Source organism: Bos taurus, chromosome 9 (genome assembly GCF_002263795.3).
Source record: "Bos taurus isolate L1 Dominette 01449 registration number 42190680 breed Hereford chromosome 9, ARS-UCD2.0, whole genome shotgun sequence".
Classification (NCBI taxonomy): domain Eukaryota; kingdom Metazoa; phylum Chordata; class Mammalia; order Artiodactyla; family Bovidae; genus Bos; species Bos taurus.
Genome location: NC_037336.1, coordinates 42,561,752 through 42,580,757, shown reverse-complemented (window position 1 = coordinate 42,580,757; position 19,006 = coordinate 42,561,752). Strand labels below are relative to the sequence as shown.

The 19,006-nt window shown below is 43.2% G+C and overlaps 1 protein-coding gene and 1 non-coding gene across 3 annotated transcripts in view; one reads left to right on the top strand and one right to left on the bottom strand.

Moving 5' to 3' along the window:
• Positions 1–4,829: 4,829 nt before the first annotated feature.
• Positions 4,830–4,902, bottom strand: TRNAK-CUU (transfer RNA lysine (anticodon CUU)). The gene has a single exon. It is a non-coding gene; the product is annotated as a tRNA-Lys (tRNA).
• A 4,055-nt stretch (positions 4,903–8,957) lies between these two features.
• SOBP (sine oculis binding protein homolog) overlaps positions 8,958–19,006 on the top strand; it is a 146,881-nt gene continuing 136,832 nt past the window's right edge. Inside the window, exon 1 of one of the 2 annotated variants that reach the window (XM_059889788.1) lies at positions 8,958–9,695. In XM_059889788.1, the coding sequence (XP_059745771.1) occupies positions 9,600–9,695 (96 nt within the window). In that variant the 5' untranslated portion in view covers positions 8,958–9,599. The remainder of the gene's footprint in view (positions 9,696–19,006) is intronic. The other variant, NM_001101170.2, reaches the window with a different exon arrangement.

Genomic DNA, 19,006 nt, shown 5'->3' with positions numbered 1-19,006 from the left:
AATTCTCTGTAACCATTCACTGAATACCATATTCGGTTTGAGAATATTACAGTGTAGTATGTTATTTTTGAAAGGTTGAGTATTGGTCATGGATATTTTAATTCCTATAACATCCAGGTGTAAATTAGAATAAAGTAGGAATTAGAATTATTTACTGTATCTGCATATTCTCTTTTCCCCAAAAAAAGTGATAGAAGTGCTGAGCAGAGAAGAGCAGAGTGTGGAGTAGGTGGCAGCATACCTCACCTGTCTGCAAGTTGGCCAACTGAAGATGTTTTTCTGGATCAACCATTTCCTAGTGTGACCTTGAGTTCAGCCTCGGTCTCCTAAGGTGTAAAACGGAACAATTACACTCTTAAGAATGCTTGTGAGAAATAATTGACACAATTTGTGCAAAATACTTGGCTCTAGCAGGACTTCAAGACATGATTGTTGATGATACAACTCAACATCAGATTGTAAGAGGGCTAATCATTTTAATGGCATTTGATTGTCTAAAGGAAATACGATATTATTATATCTACATTAGTATCTACGGAGAAGGCAATGGCACCCCACTCCAGTACTCTTGCCTGGAAAATCCCATGGACGGAGGAGCCTGGTAGGCTGCAGTCCTTGGTGTCGCTAAGAGTCGGGGACAACTGAGAGACTTCATTTTCACTTTTCACTTTCATGCATTGGAGAAGGAAATGGCAACCCACTCCAGTATTCTTGCCTGGAGAATCCCAGGGACAGAGGAGCCTAGTGGGCTGCCGTCTATGGGGTCGCACAGAGTCAGACACAACTGAAGTGACTTAGCAGCAGCAAATCTAATACAGAGAAGAGACCTGATTTCATCAACGGATTTCATTGGGGAAGGCAATGACAATTCAAGATAACTCAGATACTAAGTTGAAATTTGTATTTACAAGAAATTTGGGATAATTATTGAAAATGTTCTATGTTTAAGTTGGTCTTATTATGATATTAAGGCCATACCCTCAAGGAAAGCCATTCTGGTTTGGGTGATACATTTTAGATAGTAAATAATCAGGCAGATAATGCACAAAATTTACTTCAGGAGTCAGAAAACTTCCTTTAAAAATTGTTTAAAAGCAGATTTGAGTTATAGCGTAAAATATATGTGTGAGCTATAAGTATCAATGTAAAAACTTCAGGTATTTGCTACATGTGAAAGATGACACTGTGAAAGTGCTTCACTCAATATGCAAGCAAATTTGGAAAACTCAGCAGTGGCCACAGGACTGGAAAAGGTCAGTTTTCATTCCAATCCCAAAGAAAGGCAATGCCAAAGAATGCTCAAACCACCGCACAATTGCACTCATCTCACACGCTAATAAAGTAATGCTGAAAATTCTCCAAGCCAGGCTTCAGCAATATGTGAACCATGAACTTCCTGATGTTCAAGCTGGTTTTAGAAAAGGCAGAGGAACCAGAGATCAAATTGCAAACATCTGCTGAACCATGGAAAAAGCAAGAGAATTCCAGAAAAACATCTATTTCTGCTTTATTGACTATGCCAAAGCCTTTGACTGTGTGGATCACAATAAACTGTGGAAAATTCTGAAAGAGATGGGAATGCCAGACCACCTGACCTGCCTCTTGAGAAATCTGTATGCAGGTCAGGAAGCAACAGTTAGAACTGGACATGGAAAAACAGACTGGTTCCAAATAGGAAAAGGAGTACGTCAAGGCTGTATATTGTCATCCTGCTTATTTAACTTCTATGCAGAGTACATCATGAGAAGTGCTGGGCTGGAAGAAGCACAAGCTGGAATCAAGATTGCCGGATGACACCACCCTTATAGCAGAAAGTGAAGAAGAACTAAAGAGCTTCTTGATGAAAGTGAAAGAGAAGAGTGAAAAAGTTGGCTTAAAGCTCAACATTCAGAAAACTAAGATCATGGCATCCGGTCCCATCACTTCATGGCAAATAGATGGGGAAACAGTGGAAATAGTGGCTGAGTATTTTTTTGGGCTCCAAAATCACTGCAGATGGTGATTGCAGGCATGAAATTAAAAGACGCTTACTCCTTGGAAGGAAAGTTATGACCAACCTAGGCAACATATTAAAAAGCAGAGAGATTACTTTGCCAACAAAGTTCAGTCTAGTCAAGGCTATGGTTTTTCCATTAGTCATGTATGGATGTGAGAGTTGGACTACAAAGAAAGATGAGCGCAGAAGAATTGATGCTTTTGAACTGTGGTGTTGGAGAAGACTCTTGAAGTGTCCCTTGGACTGCAAGGAGATCCAACCAGTCCATCCTAAAGGAGATCAGTCTCAGGTGTTCACTGGAAGGGCTGATGTTGAAGCTGAAGCTCCAATACTTTGGCCAGCTGATGTGAAGAGCTGACTCGTTGGAAAAGACCCTGATGCTGGGAAAGATTGAGGGCAGGAGGAGAAGGGGACGACAGAGGATGAGATGGTTGGATGGCATCACCAACTTGATGGACATGGGTTTGGGTGGACTCCGGGAGTTGGTGATGGACAGGGAGGCCTGGCGTGCTGCAGTTCATGGGGTCACAGAGTCAGACACGACTGAGCGACTGAACTGAACTGACTGAACTGAACTGAAACTTCATTTCTTTATAACTGAACCCAACATCTGTTTCACAAGACTTCTATGCTAGGAGGTGGAAATGAAACCTCCAGATAATCTCAGCTGATTTAATCTTCTCTTGTGTCCACCCCTACACTCTTCTCACTGGGCTGGCATCTACATGACAGGGGGGTGGGTGAGTGGGTAGCATTCACTCCTCAGCCACAGTCACCTCTCCAGCTGGCCTCCTCTGATGTGGAAGTCCTAGTGGAGTCTCTGATCAAACATTTTAGGGGCAGATCTACTTAGACTCTGTAGTCTCATGGAAGCAACCTACATGCCCTTCAACAGATGAATATACAAAGAAGGAGGTGGTATAATATTTCATACTACAATGAAATGTTACTCAGCCATAAGTGAATAAACCCATTTCTAACAACATGGATGGACTAAGTGAAGTAAGTCAAAAACAGAAAGACAAATACCATGTGATATCACTTGTATGCAGAATCTAAAATATGATACAAATGAATTTATTCACAAAATGGAAACAAACTCACAGACAGGGGTAGGGGGACAGATAAATTATGAGTTTGGGATTAGCGGATACAAACTACTATATATAAAATAGACAAACAACAATGTCCTCCTGGTATAGCATGGGGAGCTATATTCAATATCCTGTAGGAAACCATAATGGAAAAGAATATGAAAAAGACTATATATATGTACAATGAGTCACTTTGCTGTGCACTAGAAACCAATAAAACATTGTAACTCAACTATACTCCAATACAAGATTATGTATAAATTAAAAAAAAAATTCTGCAGTCTCTCAGAGCCACACCTACTCTACTCTCAGGCACACATGAAACGCACACTATGGTGAGTGGAGGGTATTTATAGCAACCCCAGAACCTTCTGTCCGGGTTCCTGCACACCACTGTGCCTACCCGCACTGTGCCTGGCTGTGCCATGCTGCACAGGTGCTGTTCTGGGCTCCATCTCAGGCAGGAGGCATGATTCACCTCTACTCTGTGCCCTCTACCTTCAGACTCCAAACCTAGCAAATTCTGACCTCTTATCCATCCCTTACCTACAGGCCCCAGCACATCAGGCCTCTGCCTTCCTCTTTCACTGCCTCTCCTACTACTCTCCATGGTCCAGACACTTTCAACGTCTCCAGTGTACTGAGTGCATTCTTCAGCTCTTTTAGAATTTGAACCAGAACACTTTTCTCAAGGATTCTAAGACCTCTGCAGAGGCAGTCCCTCTCATCTTTCCTATTTCAGATCAAATATTCCCTCCTAAAGGTTAATCTTGACTATTTAGCTAAAGTAGACCCCAACCTCTTTTTTCAATTCCAGTTCCTATCACAAAGTCCTTTTTTCTCACCTATCTGAATCTAAAATTGTCTCTTTTTTAATTATTATTTATTGTCCCCTTTGCAGATTATAAACTTAATGAGATTTGGGAACTTGTGTGTCATCTTTGCTGCTGGATCCCAGGAACTCAGAACATCATGCCTGGAATATACTGGGCTCTCAACACATAGTTGTTGAATAAAGGAATGAATAAATCATGAATCCCAATTGAGAATGACCCATTCCTCAGAAAAAATGCACTGATGATTTGGTATATCCTTTTAGAAGGTTCCAAAGCCCTGAAGCTCACCTGTAGACTTCCTGAATTATAGTTATGCTGTTTCATAACGTTCTTTTTGAAGAATTCTGAATTTTGTTCTTTGAAGTTAAGCATGAACATGAATTTTGAAAGTGCACTTATGATGGATATAACAGATCATAGGCCAACTGTTGCTCATTGGTTTTATTAAAATAGATCCATGATATTTACATTAACTGATTCTAATGATCATATTTCATAAATGCTTGCCCATATCCGGCTCTTCACTCTGGAGAATGTGGTAGATTCAATTCCCAGCTTCCCTAGCAGTTGGGCAGAGCCATGTGACTAATTCTAGTCAATGATTTGTAGGCAGAAGTGACCTATGTCACTGCTAAGCTGGAGCATTTAATTGCTGTGTGAGATCCTCCAAGGTTTTACCTTCTACTTTGTAGCTACAGGAAGTACATACTGGTACAAAGATGCAGTGCCCGCTGGAGGGTCACACAGATCTTCAGCAAACTTTGTGTGAGCAAGTAGTATAAGCCTCTCCTGTGTGTGTGTGTGCATGTGTGTGTGTGTGTGTGTGTGTGTGTGTGTTTTAATTTGGCTGCACAGTCTTAGTTGTGGTATGCAGGATCTTTAGTTGAGGCATGTGGTATCTAGTTCCCTGACCAGGGATCGAACCTGGGCCCCCCACATAAAGAGTGTGGAGTCTTAACCACTGGACCACCAGAGAAGTCCCAAACTGATCTTGTTTTAAGACTCTTAGATTTTCTGATATTTGATATTGAAGCATAACCTACCATAACCAAATACACCACTGTTTTGGAAAATATGTGATTTCTTCATATACCAACGTGGCGGGGGTGGGGGGAGCTGTTGTTACTTATAATTTAAAGAAGTATTATAAGATATGTCACAATTTCAGAGATGTTAAAATTTGAAAAATGTGGGCCTTAGATTATACAAAATACAAATTGTCAAAAGGAATATGTCAAAGTAGATTAGCATAGTGTCAAGAACTCCAAATCCAGAGTCGAAAAGAAAGTTATAGATTCAAATTCCAATACTTACTAGCTTAACTTAGCTTATGCAAGCCTTAGTTTCTTCATCTGTAAAATGGGGATCACAGTACATGCTGCCTTATAGGGTTCTGTGGATATTAGATGAGATAATTCTTATAATGTGTTCAGCATAGTAATTTTCCCACATATTTTAGTCTCCACATTTGGTTAGATTACAGAGCTTGTTCAAAATGAGCATTAATTTTAGACAATATACAAAAGTAAGTTTGTTATTATATCATACTAATCAATCAGCAAATATCTATTAATTTCTTTTAAGTCATGAAGACTAGGCCTCTGAGTTAGGTGTTCTTGGAGATAACAAAGAAGCAGATTGAGAGGTTGAGGGCTGAAGGCAAATCACACTGGGGTCTTCTTCCTATCTACTCTCTGAAGTATTTTCTGGATTTATCAGGCTAGAATGAACATTAAGAGCGACCTTGAAGAGTAAAAGTCATAAAAATGTATCTGAGGAATTAATGTAATGAAAGGTCAATCTTGTGCTTATTTTGGTGACTGGCAGGGCTAGTAAAGGGAATTTTTCTTTCAGGGTTTGTCTTGGATGTGCGCTTGAGTGTCTGTGTGTGTGTGAAAGAGAGAGGGCGCTAATGATTGGGAAGCATAAAGGTAATTCATAGAATAAAGGGTGGCTCTTCCAAGATAAGTAAGAGATTGTCCTGTCCACACTGGGTTATACTCTTACAGAGTGTCTGAAGTTATCCAGGGAACATTATTGGACTCATGATAATATCCAAATTCATAAAACAGCAACCCATTATATAGTTGTCTTCATCTGTTCCCTGGTGGCTCAGATGGCAAAGAATCTTCCTGCAATGGGGGAGACCTGGGTTCAATCCCCTGGAGAAGGGAATGGCTACTCACTCCAGTATACTTGCCTGGAGAATTTCATGGACAGAGGAGCCTGGCAGTTCATGGGGTTGCAAAGAGTCAGACATGACAGAGCAACTTTGACTACATGTTGTCTTTGCTAAGATGTAAAAATCATAACTTCTGAGGTTTATTCAAGACTAAAACTCTCCTCACACATACTTTATGAGCTTTCATTCTGTCAATGATGACATGCATTGTGGATTCTAATTTGATGTTCTCACCTCAGTTTTCTGGAAGACATGTGCCTGTGAAGGAACAGGTGGCTGATTAATATGATTATTTGTATTAAATGCCTGAACTATGGCAGAGCAAGTAATTTTCTTTAAAGGAAGTGTAGCTGCCTCTAAATATAACTCTGGGCTACAGTTCACCTTTTCTGTTTATTTTATTCTTAACTTGTGAAACTGTATCTTAGGACTTGGGGTATATAACCTGTTATTTGATATCAACTAAACAACTGTGAATCAATTGTAATGGTTCTGGCACCAAAGGAAACAGAGGGGACTTAAATATGTCTCCAGAAGACAAAAAGCTTTTTTCTGTGTACACTTTACAACATACCTTTCCACAGTTATTTAAAAGTAAAAAAAAAAAAAAAAAGTTTTCTCACTACTTCTCATTAAAAACCGAGAGGACAAAACAGAGAAAACTAACTCCAACCCACATCCTATTTATCAGATGTTTTGGATGAAATTCAGTTTGAAAAATCAAAAAGATTTCTTCTTCTCTCTCTTCCAGCAATGGCATTAGGATGCTTATTTCTCACTGAGAAATACACCCACTCTCACACACTCATTTAAAAATGAGAATGTTGTGTTAGCGTTCCAGGAAGGGGGCGGGGGTTAGCGCAAACAGGTTTTGGCTCCTCCCGGTATTCTCGCTGTCTGGATGGTCTTGGGTCCCACTGTGGGTTCCTGAGGACTCCTGGCCCTAGCTGGCCACAGCACTTGGGCTCAAAACCGGTGTATACCTGGGTACGCTCCCAGAGGCTACCGTAAAAAACCTCCAACTCTTGTACTGCAGAGCACTCCCTAATACTTCAACGGTCCTCTTGAGTTTTTCTCGTCCGGGATAACCGCCCCAGGATTTTTCACTTTCCTTGGGGCAAGGGTTTCGCGTGGACCCCTTTCAGGAGCGGAGCCCGGTTTGGCCCCGCTGCTTCTGGCCTCTTGGCTCGCCTGGGATCCACGAGCCACGCGGAGCGGGGTGCGGCTTCTCCTCTTTCTCCAGACAGGGAAGAGAAGAGACGAAAGGAGGTGCTCAGCTCTCCTGGGTACACGCCCAAGCATCTGTAATTTGACCTTTACGAAACAAAACGATGCTAAACGGCAAAATAGCCAACGTGGAGGTACTCAGTCCTCCCGAGTACGCTCCCAAAGAGCTCTAATTCGACGTTTAAAAAAAAAAAAAAAAAACAATGCCAAGATGCAAATTAGGCAGCGTAATACCCAGGATAAGCCTCGTTTGACAGGCCAAACTGAGATTTTAATGGAGAGCTTACTCATATCCTGCACACCGAATTCATTCTTTTAGTAAAAATTTAGTTAAAAAAATTTTTTTAATTGTGCAATTTTAAGTTCCACCACTGTCACAGTGCACACTCTACAATAACACTGAATGGAACAATGGACACCCCCATATCGCATTGTGTCAGGTAATTACGAAGTGTCGCGGCGCGGGAAACCGAAGCCGGGAACCTCAGCTTGTCCCCCGCCGCGTGTACGAGGCGTTTAGAGCTGCGTGTCTCACCGAAAACTCATCAAACCGTTTAGGCCACTGCCTCGACCCAAAGAGGGACAAACGCCATCCGAGCCTGGCCCCGGGCGTAGACGCAGAGGGCCAAAGGGGAGGCGCGCCAGCGCAGGGGGAGCGAGGTCGACTTGAGAGAAGATGCGCGCAGGGCAGTCGAGGGCAAAGAGTCACCCAGCGGGTGGGGACGGTCCCGCCGGAGGTGGCCAGGTAGTCCTGGTCTCTGGAGAATGGAACCCCACGCGGGACGCTGCACTCCCAGCGGCATCTAATCTTGGGGGGCTGGTTTATATCAAGCGCACCGGGAGACGGGTGCGCACGGGGTAACGCTGTTAACTTTGTAGTGAGACAAAACACACGTGTGTGTGTATGTATGTGTGAGCGAGAACTGGAGGGAAAAGAAAGAAAAGAAAGAGCAGGGAGCTGTAGGCCGAGATGTCCTACTTCTAAGTGGTTCGTTGGGAGGCAAAAGCTTTCTTGCAAGCGCAGTCGTCACCCGCGCCGCGTTGGGGACCAGCCGAGCAAGGCGCAGGGATCTCCAAGGGGCCTCCAGCCTCCAGAGCCCTGGGGTGGCCCCCAGAAGGCGACACTGTCCCCGACAGCTGTGGGGAGGTCAGGACTGTGGTTTGCTTTTCCCGAGACCCCGACCTTGCCATCCGAAGGGGGCGAGCTCAGTCTGCTTTCTTCTGGGCAGGGGGCGGAAAGCGGCCTTCTATCAACGCGACCTCTGGTCCCCACGCCCTCCCACCGCCCTATCTCCTCCCCGCAACCCCATTCATTTTTCCTAAGCAGCTTCCAGTTCGGGCTCAAAACCCAACTCCAAGCCCACCCGAGAGCTCATCACGGAGCTGAAGGGGGCGGCCGGGGTCGGAGCGGGGCCCCGGGGGGCATCGTACCGAGGTAGCGGCCGCGAGGGGCGCCGTGTCCCGCCGGGGCCGGCCTCGGATGAGCCCGGCGGCCGCGAGCAGCCCCCCGGAGCCGCGCAGCATCCGCGTCTACTGTGACGGTGGAAGCCACGCCCGCTCGGGAGCTGGGGGCTGTCCTAGCGCCCCCCCCACTACCTTTCCCCCGCCCGCCCCCTGCTCCCGGCGCCGGCCCCCGGCCCGCCCCCGGCTCGGCTCGCGGGAGGCGCTGGGTGCCTGGGCTGGCGCGCTCTCCCGGGCGCGCACACACATACACACACACACACACACACACACACGCACACACACACACATCCACGCACGCACGCCCAGAGCCGCTGTCTCCGCGCCGGGCCCTCGTCCCCCTCGCCCATGCAGACGGACAGAGCGCCGGAAGATGGCTGACGACTCCACGGGGCACCGAGGATGCAGCCCGGCGGCGGCGTTGGCGGCGGGAGCGGCGGCGGGAGCAGCAGAAGCAGCGGCGGCGGCAGCGGCAGCGTTGGCGGCAGCGGCGGCGTTGGCGGCGGCGGCGGCGGGAGCCGGAGCGGCGGCGGCGGCGGCATCCCCGAGACCCCTCGAGCTACCTTTCCCTCTGACAGCCACTGACGTTCTCCGCCGCTAGAAGAGACCGCGCTTCTCCGGAGCCTGCCTCCCCTCCTCCCCCGCCCAGCCCCGCGCCCAACCCCGGCCCCGGCCCCGCCAGCACCGCTACCTCCGCCAGCACCGCCACCATCAGCACCACCTCCACCACCGCCACCACCACCACCACCACCGCCGGCGGCGGCAGCAGCCATTTCATCTCCACCGAAACCAGACACAAAAACATGGCAGAAATGGAGAAAGAAGGGAGACCTCCGGAAAATAAAAGGAGCAGGAAACCGGCTCACCCAGTGAAAAGGGAGATCAATGAGGAAATGAAGGTATTTTTTGGACTTCGGGACCAGAGAGCTTGAGCTCTTTCTTCCGCCCGCTCCCTTTGGGCTGTTGTATGGATTTTTTTGGGAGGGGGGAGGGGGTGTAAGAGGAGCGCTTGTCAGTTTCCGTAGGATGCCCTGAACGACTCAGCTCCTCCTCCAGGTGCAAAACAGAGGCCAACTGTCGGGCTGCATCCCGGAGATTTGCCTGCCTCGGATTTGATGGGGGTGGGGGTGAGGGGCGACCGGGAAACCACAGACTCTTTAACCTTATAAACCCCAGTTTGGGACAGGCGCGTTTCAGGGAGGAGGGGACCCGGAGCCCAAGTTGAGGGTGGGTATGGTGAAGAGGCTTTCCTGGTCGGTGGGGTAGTTTTTTTTCCCCTCTTCTTCGGCAGCCATCCCCGGATCCCTCCAAAGTTAGGAAGCCGCCGAGCCAAGGGTACCCCGGGAGCGCTCGATTCCACCCCCCTCTTCCTAGTTCATCTCCCGGTTCCTCCGTACCGCTTCCTAGTAGCCTGCTGCATCGGTGTAAAGGGGCTGTCAGTGCCGTGGCGAGTTGTGGCCCGAGCGGCGCGGGTCTAGGTACCGTTTTTGACGGCCGGTTCGCCTCGCCAGCCCCTGCTAGCTCCTCTCACTAGGTTGCCTCCGCCTCCCTCTCAGCCTTTGCATGCTTCACTTCCCAGTTTAAGCAGACCCGGGCAAGCCCTGCTGAAAAGATAGCTGTCTGAGGGGCGGCCTTCGCAGAGCGCCTGCCCATTGTTCGGAAAGGCCGGCCCGGAGTGCTGTTGGCGAGGCCGGGCTCCCCGCCAGGCCAGCGGTGCTCCAGAGGTGGCGAGCGCGGCAGCCTGGCGCTCCAGCTGTTCGCGTTGGAGTGATTGCACAAGAGCCCCGCTCAGCTCCGGATCCCCCTCGTCCCCCTTCACCCCCACCAACTTATTTTCCATGAAGTTGCAGCTTTTGCCCGGTGAGGGTTTTGTTTTGTGTTGATTTCACGAGTCTCCCTTGATTTTTATTTTTAATGTTTTATTTGTAATTTTTGTCTTTCTGTGAGTTACAAGCAAGTAGCAGATTTCAGGGAGGACTTTGGTTTTCATTCTGCAGCCCTCTTGGTGTTCCACATCTTCTGCATAGAATCCTTAACACTGCCCACTGATTTGGTCTGGTTGGTTAAGTTGGTATTTAAAAGACAAACGAGGAAAATGGCAAGCAACTAAGTAAAATCTATTGCAATTTGACATCGTCTTGATTAGAACAAGCATATTCTAGAGAGTGCCTTGAAAGGGGCCCATGGATAATAATACTATTTATATTATCATATAGTACCTAGGTGTGTATGGTTAGCGTTCCTTTCTTTCAGAAAATGTCTGTAGCAATCAACGTTTTGGAATAAGAGTTTTTTGATTTCTGGGTGAGGAACTTAGCACCTGGAAGCGTGCGGTGCAGCTTCAGTCCAAGGAGAGTTAAGGAAGATTTGCCTTAGAAATCAGTGCCATTCCTTGTGATGGAAACCACCACTGATTCCATTGATAGTTTTGTTGTTTTTTTTTTAAGATACTGGTAGGAGTTGTCTTCCCATGGGGGCTGGAATTCAGTTTAGGATAACCATTCTTCCTCACTCACCCTTCCCTCCTGTCTTGCATTTCCAGATTACTTTTCTGTTTCATTTTAGATTGGGCTTGGAGGAAGAGGAGGGAGGTGAAGCCACCAAGAAATCACAGTGTGCACTGGCCCTTTAAAACACTCTGCCTAATGTGATCTATATGGATGGCAGCTTTTAAGTTTCATAGGTTCTAGGATTACAAATTAGCTAATTTTAATCAAAACATGTGAAATGTTATCCCGGCTGGATATAAAGGCTGACTGTGCTCGATGCTTGGGGCTCACGTTGTTGACTTTGGCTGCAGGAGCACTCCGTGGTTTGGGAGATAGTTGTCCTTCTACAGTATAACAGATGTTTGTCTGAACTGGTGAGGAAGAAACAAAAACAACATTGTGTGAAGGGGAAAAATTACACAATTTTTAGCCAGTGCTGCAGGACTAAGTATGGAATTAACCTTCGTGCACAGAATTTCCTCTTTTTAAAATGTTATTTTTCTTCCAAATCGCCATCTACTATTTGAAGTTTTAATCCTTGTCATTTCAGTACAGAGTAGCATTAAATAAGAAGTTTTATGCAGCAAATAATTCAATTGCTTGAAGGATCCATATTTTTTCCCTAGTTTGGAACAATGTGTAAGAGACCCCAGGTCAAAATCTTTAGTCAGGTCAGTGCACAGCACGCCAGTGAGTGATGAAATCCCATTTCTAGAGCAATTCTTCAGTATGCATTCTTCTAATATAATAGCGCCCAAAGTTCTCATTTTTAAAGTGATTTCTCAAAGTCAAAAGGTGGGTTATCTTGAACTCATCAATATTTTATGCTTTTAATATTAATAACCACATCCATAAAGCCCCTCCCCAAACCTCCTGGTATTACTGCCTCTCCATTTCCCCAAACCTAAATTGTAGAGTAATGCAACAAGTTGATTGCCCTATGTAAAAATATGTGCAACAAAATGTCACCGAGAACACAATGTGGCCTTGTGCAGCTTCGTATCGGTGCTGCTGGAGCTGCCTGGCTGTGTTTGCCTTCATCTGAACGGCTTTCATCTGGACCAGCGTAAACTAAGCTCTGGTAAGTAATCACTGCCCGGCAGAAAGAAAGGAATGTATACAGCTAGCCCGGCCTAAGCTGTAAAAACGGAAACCTGAGCCCCCACCGGGGATCACGTATCAAGGCTTGAAGGTAGGGGAAATGAAAGGGGGAAAGAGGAGAGAGCGAATGCAAAAGTCAGCCTGGGAAGTGGAGGATCAGGAGGAGGCCCCCCTTAGGGAGAGTTGGCTCAGGGATTAGGGAATTTTATCGTGGTGTACAGTGACCTACTCAGGTTTCAACACTGCTTGGATCAAGTTGCTTCTCTGTGAGCTGAAAGAAAAAGGACTGGTGTGTATGTGATTTTTTTTCCCCTTGGGGTAATAGAAAGGACATTGGTACAAGTGTCTATTTTAAGTACAGCAAATGCAGGGCACTGAAAATGAGCACCAAAACTGCCTCATCATAGAGACTTCAAGATTTCCTAATTGAGATAGTCACACATTTATTTAAAAATGGACGGAGAAGACAAACTGGCAGAGGTTTAGCTGACACCAGTAATGTCATTGGAGATTGTCTTCATGTGGCTAGAAGCTAATGTTGGTTGCTGTTTCACTAGATCAGATATTGAGTTACATTTTCCTTATCACTGGTGTAATGTACATGGCAGTTGTAACAAATTTAAATTTGATACAATATAATTTTGTGTGTGAAAAGTACATGACTTGGCATAGCTTGCCTTTAGTGTCCTCTAGTGAAAATATCTTCAAGTAGAAATGTTTGTCTCATTATGATCTTTACTATGTTTCATTATCTTTCCTTTCCCCCACTTCATCCTGGTTTTTCTTAATTAAAAAGACTTGTTACATTACCGTACTTACAATCAGTCTGACTTGTTTAGTAAGTGACCAATAGAGGGAATTTTAAACAATCAGATGGCAATTCAATTTATATTTTGAGTACTTTCGGTTTCTAAAGTGAATATTGTGATTGTATCTAATGTAATATACCTTCAATATATTGTTAGCTCACATGAATCATAATAAGTGGCCCTTAGGAGGAAATTTGACATATGGAAGTGTTAATTTGTTTCAGGAGTTCATCCAGAACATAATATAGAAACTAGATGTAATATTGGATGTGTAAATGTACATATATGAGTAAGTGTAAATATAGTTGCACTTAAGGGTATGTATTTTATATGCAGAGATCTTGGTGAGCATGAACATGATTAGTGACTAGCAAACAGTAATACAGCTCAAAAAAGTCTAAGCTATGAGTAGAGATAATGAGTCAGATTTTCATCTTCTAAAACTCTTTGACAAAACCAATGTGATTAGATCATGCACTCTGCCCTGGAAACTTTCCTAAACAAACCAAAATTAACGCATTTACAATGTTTGGCTTCCTTATCAATTGCTCAGCTACAGGATAAGCTGTGTTACATGTCTTAGGTTCTTTGCTGAAGAAGTTCTCTGTCTATAAATATTCTTAATAAGTAATTTGTACCTAAAATTATGCTTCAGTCCTAATGTTAGAGTCAGGCACATCTGTTAGAGTTTAGTAGTAAACCCACCATAAGATTTTCTAGTTTAGTTTCTGATGGTCCCCATTTGGCATTAAAAATGACCTGTGTTAATTGCATAGACAATAAAGCAAGTTGCAGAGTTGAGCTTGTGAGTGTGGTGATTTAAATAGCTTGTCATAAAATAAAACAGTGATATCAGAATGTGGATTGGAAAAGTCAGCATGTTTAAGGTTGAAACCAGCTCATTACTAAAACAGGTATATTTTAAGATTTGCTCCTGAAACTCCATCCTGATGTCAGAAACAGTAAGTCTCAGGAACCTAGGAAGTGGGCTTGGGACCAGATCTCACTGTGGCATTCACAAATTATGTCAGACCTCCCTGGCTAAGAAGTGGTCTGGGGTGTGCTGTGCGGCAGGGCTGGGAACTTATGTCAGGTGGGACATGGCCCTTGCCCCTTGGGAGCTGGTATAGGATGTTCCCTAGCCCACTGGCCTTGTCCTCTGCGTTGCTCTCAGTTGTCCTGCTCAAGGCTCTAGTCTCAACCCATAAGAGAAGTTCCTGGGAGGGCAGAAAGAGCTATGAATCCTGCTCTGTTCAAACTTGGAGTTTTCTGAAGAGTCTCTTTCTCCATCTGTGAACCTGTGAGGATGATGTGTGGTAGAGCAAGACTCTCTAAGCCTTACTCAACTCACAGGTTCCAGAGAGGAGGAAATGGAAAGGAACCATTCCACTTCCTCCCGAATCTGAAATAAACATTTGAACTAGAAGAAAATGAGTCTGACAGACTCATTCCCTTCTGCGTTTCCTGCCTCTGTGCTTGCCAAGCACTGCTCTGAGAAGCCAAGCTCTACTCTCCTTGTGTGAAAGACAGACTCATAGAAACCAAGAGGTAACAGAGTTTTTAAAGGAAGTCAAAAAACAGGGCCTCAAAAAGGGCAAATATCAGTGAATACACACTACAAGTGACTGTTTGAAAATGGAGAGTTCAGGGAAATAGACTATCTTGCTAGGGTGACCAGACTTCTTATATCTTCTAAGGAAGTATTCTTTTTATTGAGTCTTTATACTTTTTCTTTTGAAAAAATTATTAGAAGTAGTAGAAGGTGGATCCTTTAAAAATCTCAGAAGTCTAAAACTTCCTTTTGTGGAATGGGAAGTCAGCCACATTTACACTCCTAAGCTAATAAGATTATTGAATATTTTCCTAAAAGAAAAGAGATATTCCAGGGTAGAATGGAAAAAAAAAAAAGCAACTTTGTTTTTGATGGTGCCAATTGAAACATGTAAACAGACATGAAAGCCTGAGGTGGGTGAAATTTGTTAAATGTATATTATCGAATCTGTAGACCGATGGGTGTTAATATCTCTTATATAACCAAACGTCTGTGGAACTCCTGCTTTAAGGCTAGTGGCTTTGGGATGGACAGGAAAACAATGTCACAAGTCTTGGTGATTTTGAAGCCAGTGCTGCAGCTGTGAATAGGACACAGCTGCCCACAGCTGCACACCTGCTATGCCCGCCAAAGTGTTAGCCCAAGGGCTGGCCTCCACGATTTCACACATTTGTTTGACCTTTTTAGGACATTTGATGTCCTGGCCACAGATTAAAACATGGGGTCATCATTGTCTACTCCATGTCACAACAAGACAGTGAAGCAACGTAGATTTTTACATGTGGAAACACACACATTTTGGTTTCATGTGATAATTATACAACCTTCCTATTGAGACTGTGTCAGCAAGAGAGCAAGACTTTCTCCTCAAGCCTGCTCCAGGTCGGAGCTGGACTTGTGTTCTGATGTATCCCCTGCCCTTAGAACCGTGTTATAATCCTTGGTCTTGGCTGAGAACAATGCTGCAAAGTGACCCAAATGGAGCTCAGTGACCTTCTTCAAAGGATTTCAGGCCAAGAATCTGTGTGTGGTTCAGGGACAAACAACAGGGTCAATGGGTGCAGTCTGCATACAGAGTATGAATCTGGCAGCTCTTCATGACATTCATGTGAATGATTCTCTAATGAGACGTCTGTGTCAGTGGCTTTTCCTTAAGCTGCCTTCTGATCCTGTGAAGTCATGAGCATGGAGGTAGTTTGTAGTCTGTAGACACTTCTTTTCCACTACCTAAATTTTACCTCCTTCTTGCTAAAACCTTTAAAATGAAACTGATCCATTAGATCTGTGTTAAGAGAGATGACTTCAAGTTGAACCAACTTGAATTCCCAACAGTCTGAGAGTGCTTGTTAACATTGGATGTTATATTTTTTTTTAAATTTCAGATCTAGGGGATAGATAGAGCTAGAAACTGATTTCTAATTAAGTTTAATTCCTACTTCCTACAGAAGAAATTGCGTCTCTTCTACGGCTTCCTCCCCCGAGCCCTTTGAGTTCAGTTCAGTTCAGTTGCTCAGTCATGTCCGACTCTTTGTGACCCCATGGACTGCAGCACGCCAGGCTTCCCTGTCCATCACCAACTCCTGGAGCTTACTCAAACTCACGTCCATCAAGTTGGTGATGCCATCCAACCATCTCATCCTCTGTCGTCCCCAACCCTTTAAAAATCTTAATTAGCAAGTCCAATGATGCTTAATAGAAATCTACTTTACTACTCAGTCAGAACACATGGAGGTGAAAAGGGAGATAAAATATTTTCCAGAAATAACCATCATTCTATTATTTATAACCTTAACTGGTAGAGATACTAGCATTTCTTTCCCCGCCTTGTAAATTGTTCAGGACTGGGGGTTTCCTTTTCCTTTGAAAGTATTTCTCATATGCTCCACTTTCTTCGATAATGTGTGTCAGAATGTTTTGAAGTTAAGTAATGTAACTGACAGATCCTTTTTACTGTCATTAAGACTATGAATATGACTGACATGGTTGTCTGTGAGAAGACTATGTGTTAATTTTTAATTAAAACTATTTTTTTATTTTTATAAATAATCATAGGCATGACAGAAATAGCAGAATAAGCAATACAAATAGCAAAAAAAGAAAAACAAAGGCTATAATTTTCCCACCCAGACACAATTACTGTCAACATTTTGATGTATGTCTTTCCATGTTCTTCTTTATGTATGATACATTTTTAAAAAATGGTCTTATAATGTATTAGCCTTCCTTTTTGAATTTAATATAGTGTTAACAGTTTTTCATGGCAGTAAAAATTTATCCACAGAATATTTTAGTGGCAAAATAGTATTCCGTCTTAGTAATTTTATGACTAAGCTATATTTATTTAACCAAATTCTGATTGTGTTTAGTTTATTTCTAAGAAAACAACACTGAACATGCATTGTTTTGCACATATATCCTTAGAATAGTTTATACCTAGAAATAAATAAAATTGCTGAATCAAAGGGTATGTAAATTCTTCAGCTTTTATTGCATACAGTCAAGTTACCTTTTCTAAAAAATGAATCAACTTGAATTCCTAATAGTTTGAGGATGTTCATTAACATTAGATGGTATAGTTTTTTAAACTTTCACACATTTTTTTTTTTAGAATCATGTGTCCTGAATTTTGTTTCTATATTTACACATTAGAAAAATATGGAAAAATCATATTTCTATATTTACACATTCAAAAAAATATTTGTGGATGTATCCACATTTATTGATTAGCTCCTAAGTGCTGGGCATTGTGCTGGATGAGGCATAAAATGAAATAAAAAGTTTCTGCCCTCAGATAACTTACAGTGTGTTTGTGAGGGAGGATATATTTTACTAGCACTGGAAAGGGATATAGGACTTGGAGTGAAATGGAAATTATATTTGTGAGAAGAGGGAGAATGTGGCTTTCCCCTCATTTGAATGAATGATTGGGAGCTTTCCGAAAACTTTCTGCTTTCTTGGGTAGGATACCAAGTTGAAAACAAATCGACATTTGGTTATGCAAGGCCTGAGATGAAAGACATCAGTGACGCCCACCCTATATTTTAAAGTTGGATTGGTGTGTTCAAAATAAAATCATTAGTCCTCTTTGAAGACCTTGAAGTACTTTCATTTCAGAAGTATTTTGAGATTTTTGTAATTACTGTGATTTTCAAAATGACTTGAAGTCAAGTCTTTATTGTTTACCTGGTAAAATGTTCAATTAAAAACCATTTAGATTGAACTTTGACATGCATACAGTATTTCTAGTTGAGTAAGGAGAATGTCTAATGAATGTCCTGAGAATTAAATTCCAATGAAAGTAAATTTTGCCAGCGTAGAAAGAACTCAGAGGAATAAGGAAAAGTAAACTTTCCCATCTTTCTACTATTTATTATTTCCACCTTTTTTTTAATTCTAGGAAAAGATCATGCTTTCAGACTAAATGTTAGAATTTTCTTTTTTCTTTAGGAACCCTGGAGATGAGAGGGGGATCTGAAAGGGAGAGGAAGGGTATGGGGGTAAAGTATTAAAAGTGCAAAGCCATTAGAGTCAGATGTGATGTCAAAAAGTTGTCAAATGAGAAGATTAAATTTTAATTGTGAATTTAAGAACCACTATTCCAACAGTACAGATAATTAAGGAGAGTAGAGATCAATGACCAAATCAGAAAACAAGTTTACCAGAGGTAGATATGTCCTGGTTGGAAAGCTCTTTGTATGTGAAATTGACATCCTGTAATATGATTTCTTTGCAGTCCTTTGTTGGACCAAGGAAGTAGTTATTTTGGAGCTGCTGACACATTGGACTGAACAGAATTTATAGTAGAAAGAGTCCGGGCATAAGAATCAGAAGATCTATATTTTTGTTCTGACTTTACTAGGTGATCTCTCATGCCTGCCATTTACCTTCTGTATATTCCAGTTTTCTGTTGTAAAATGAGGATGTCACAGAGGTTCACCAAAAGTTTACTGTAGAAACCAAACACCTAACTTGCAGGGTTGTTGAAAGGAACAAGAGAGTTAAAGGATGTGGAAACACTGTCAAGTGCTATAAGAGTGTTAGACATTATCATTGTAATTATAGTGACCTATTTTCCAAACCCAAATTGGACCACATGGTATGAGAGAGGATTTTTGTGTCACTTCCAAGGGCGAGAGGCAGTCTGCAAAATGTGTTTTGGGTGCCAGAATATTGAAATTCTGGCACTTTTGGTGGTGTATGGGAACAATGATAAAATATTTGAGATAGTGGCTGTTCAGTGAAATTTATGGTGTGTGATC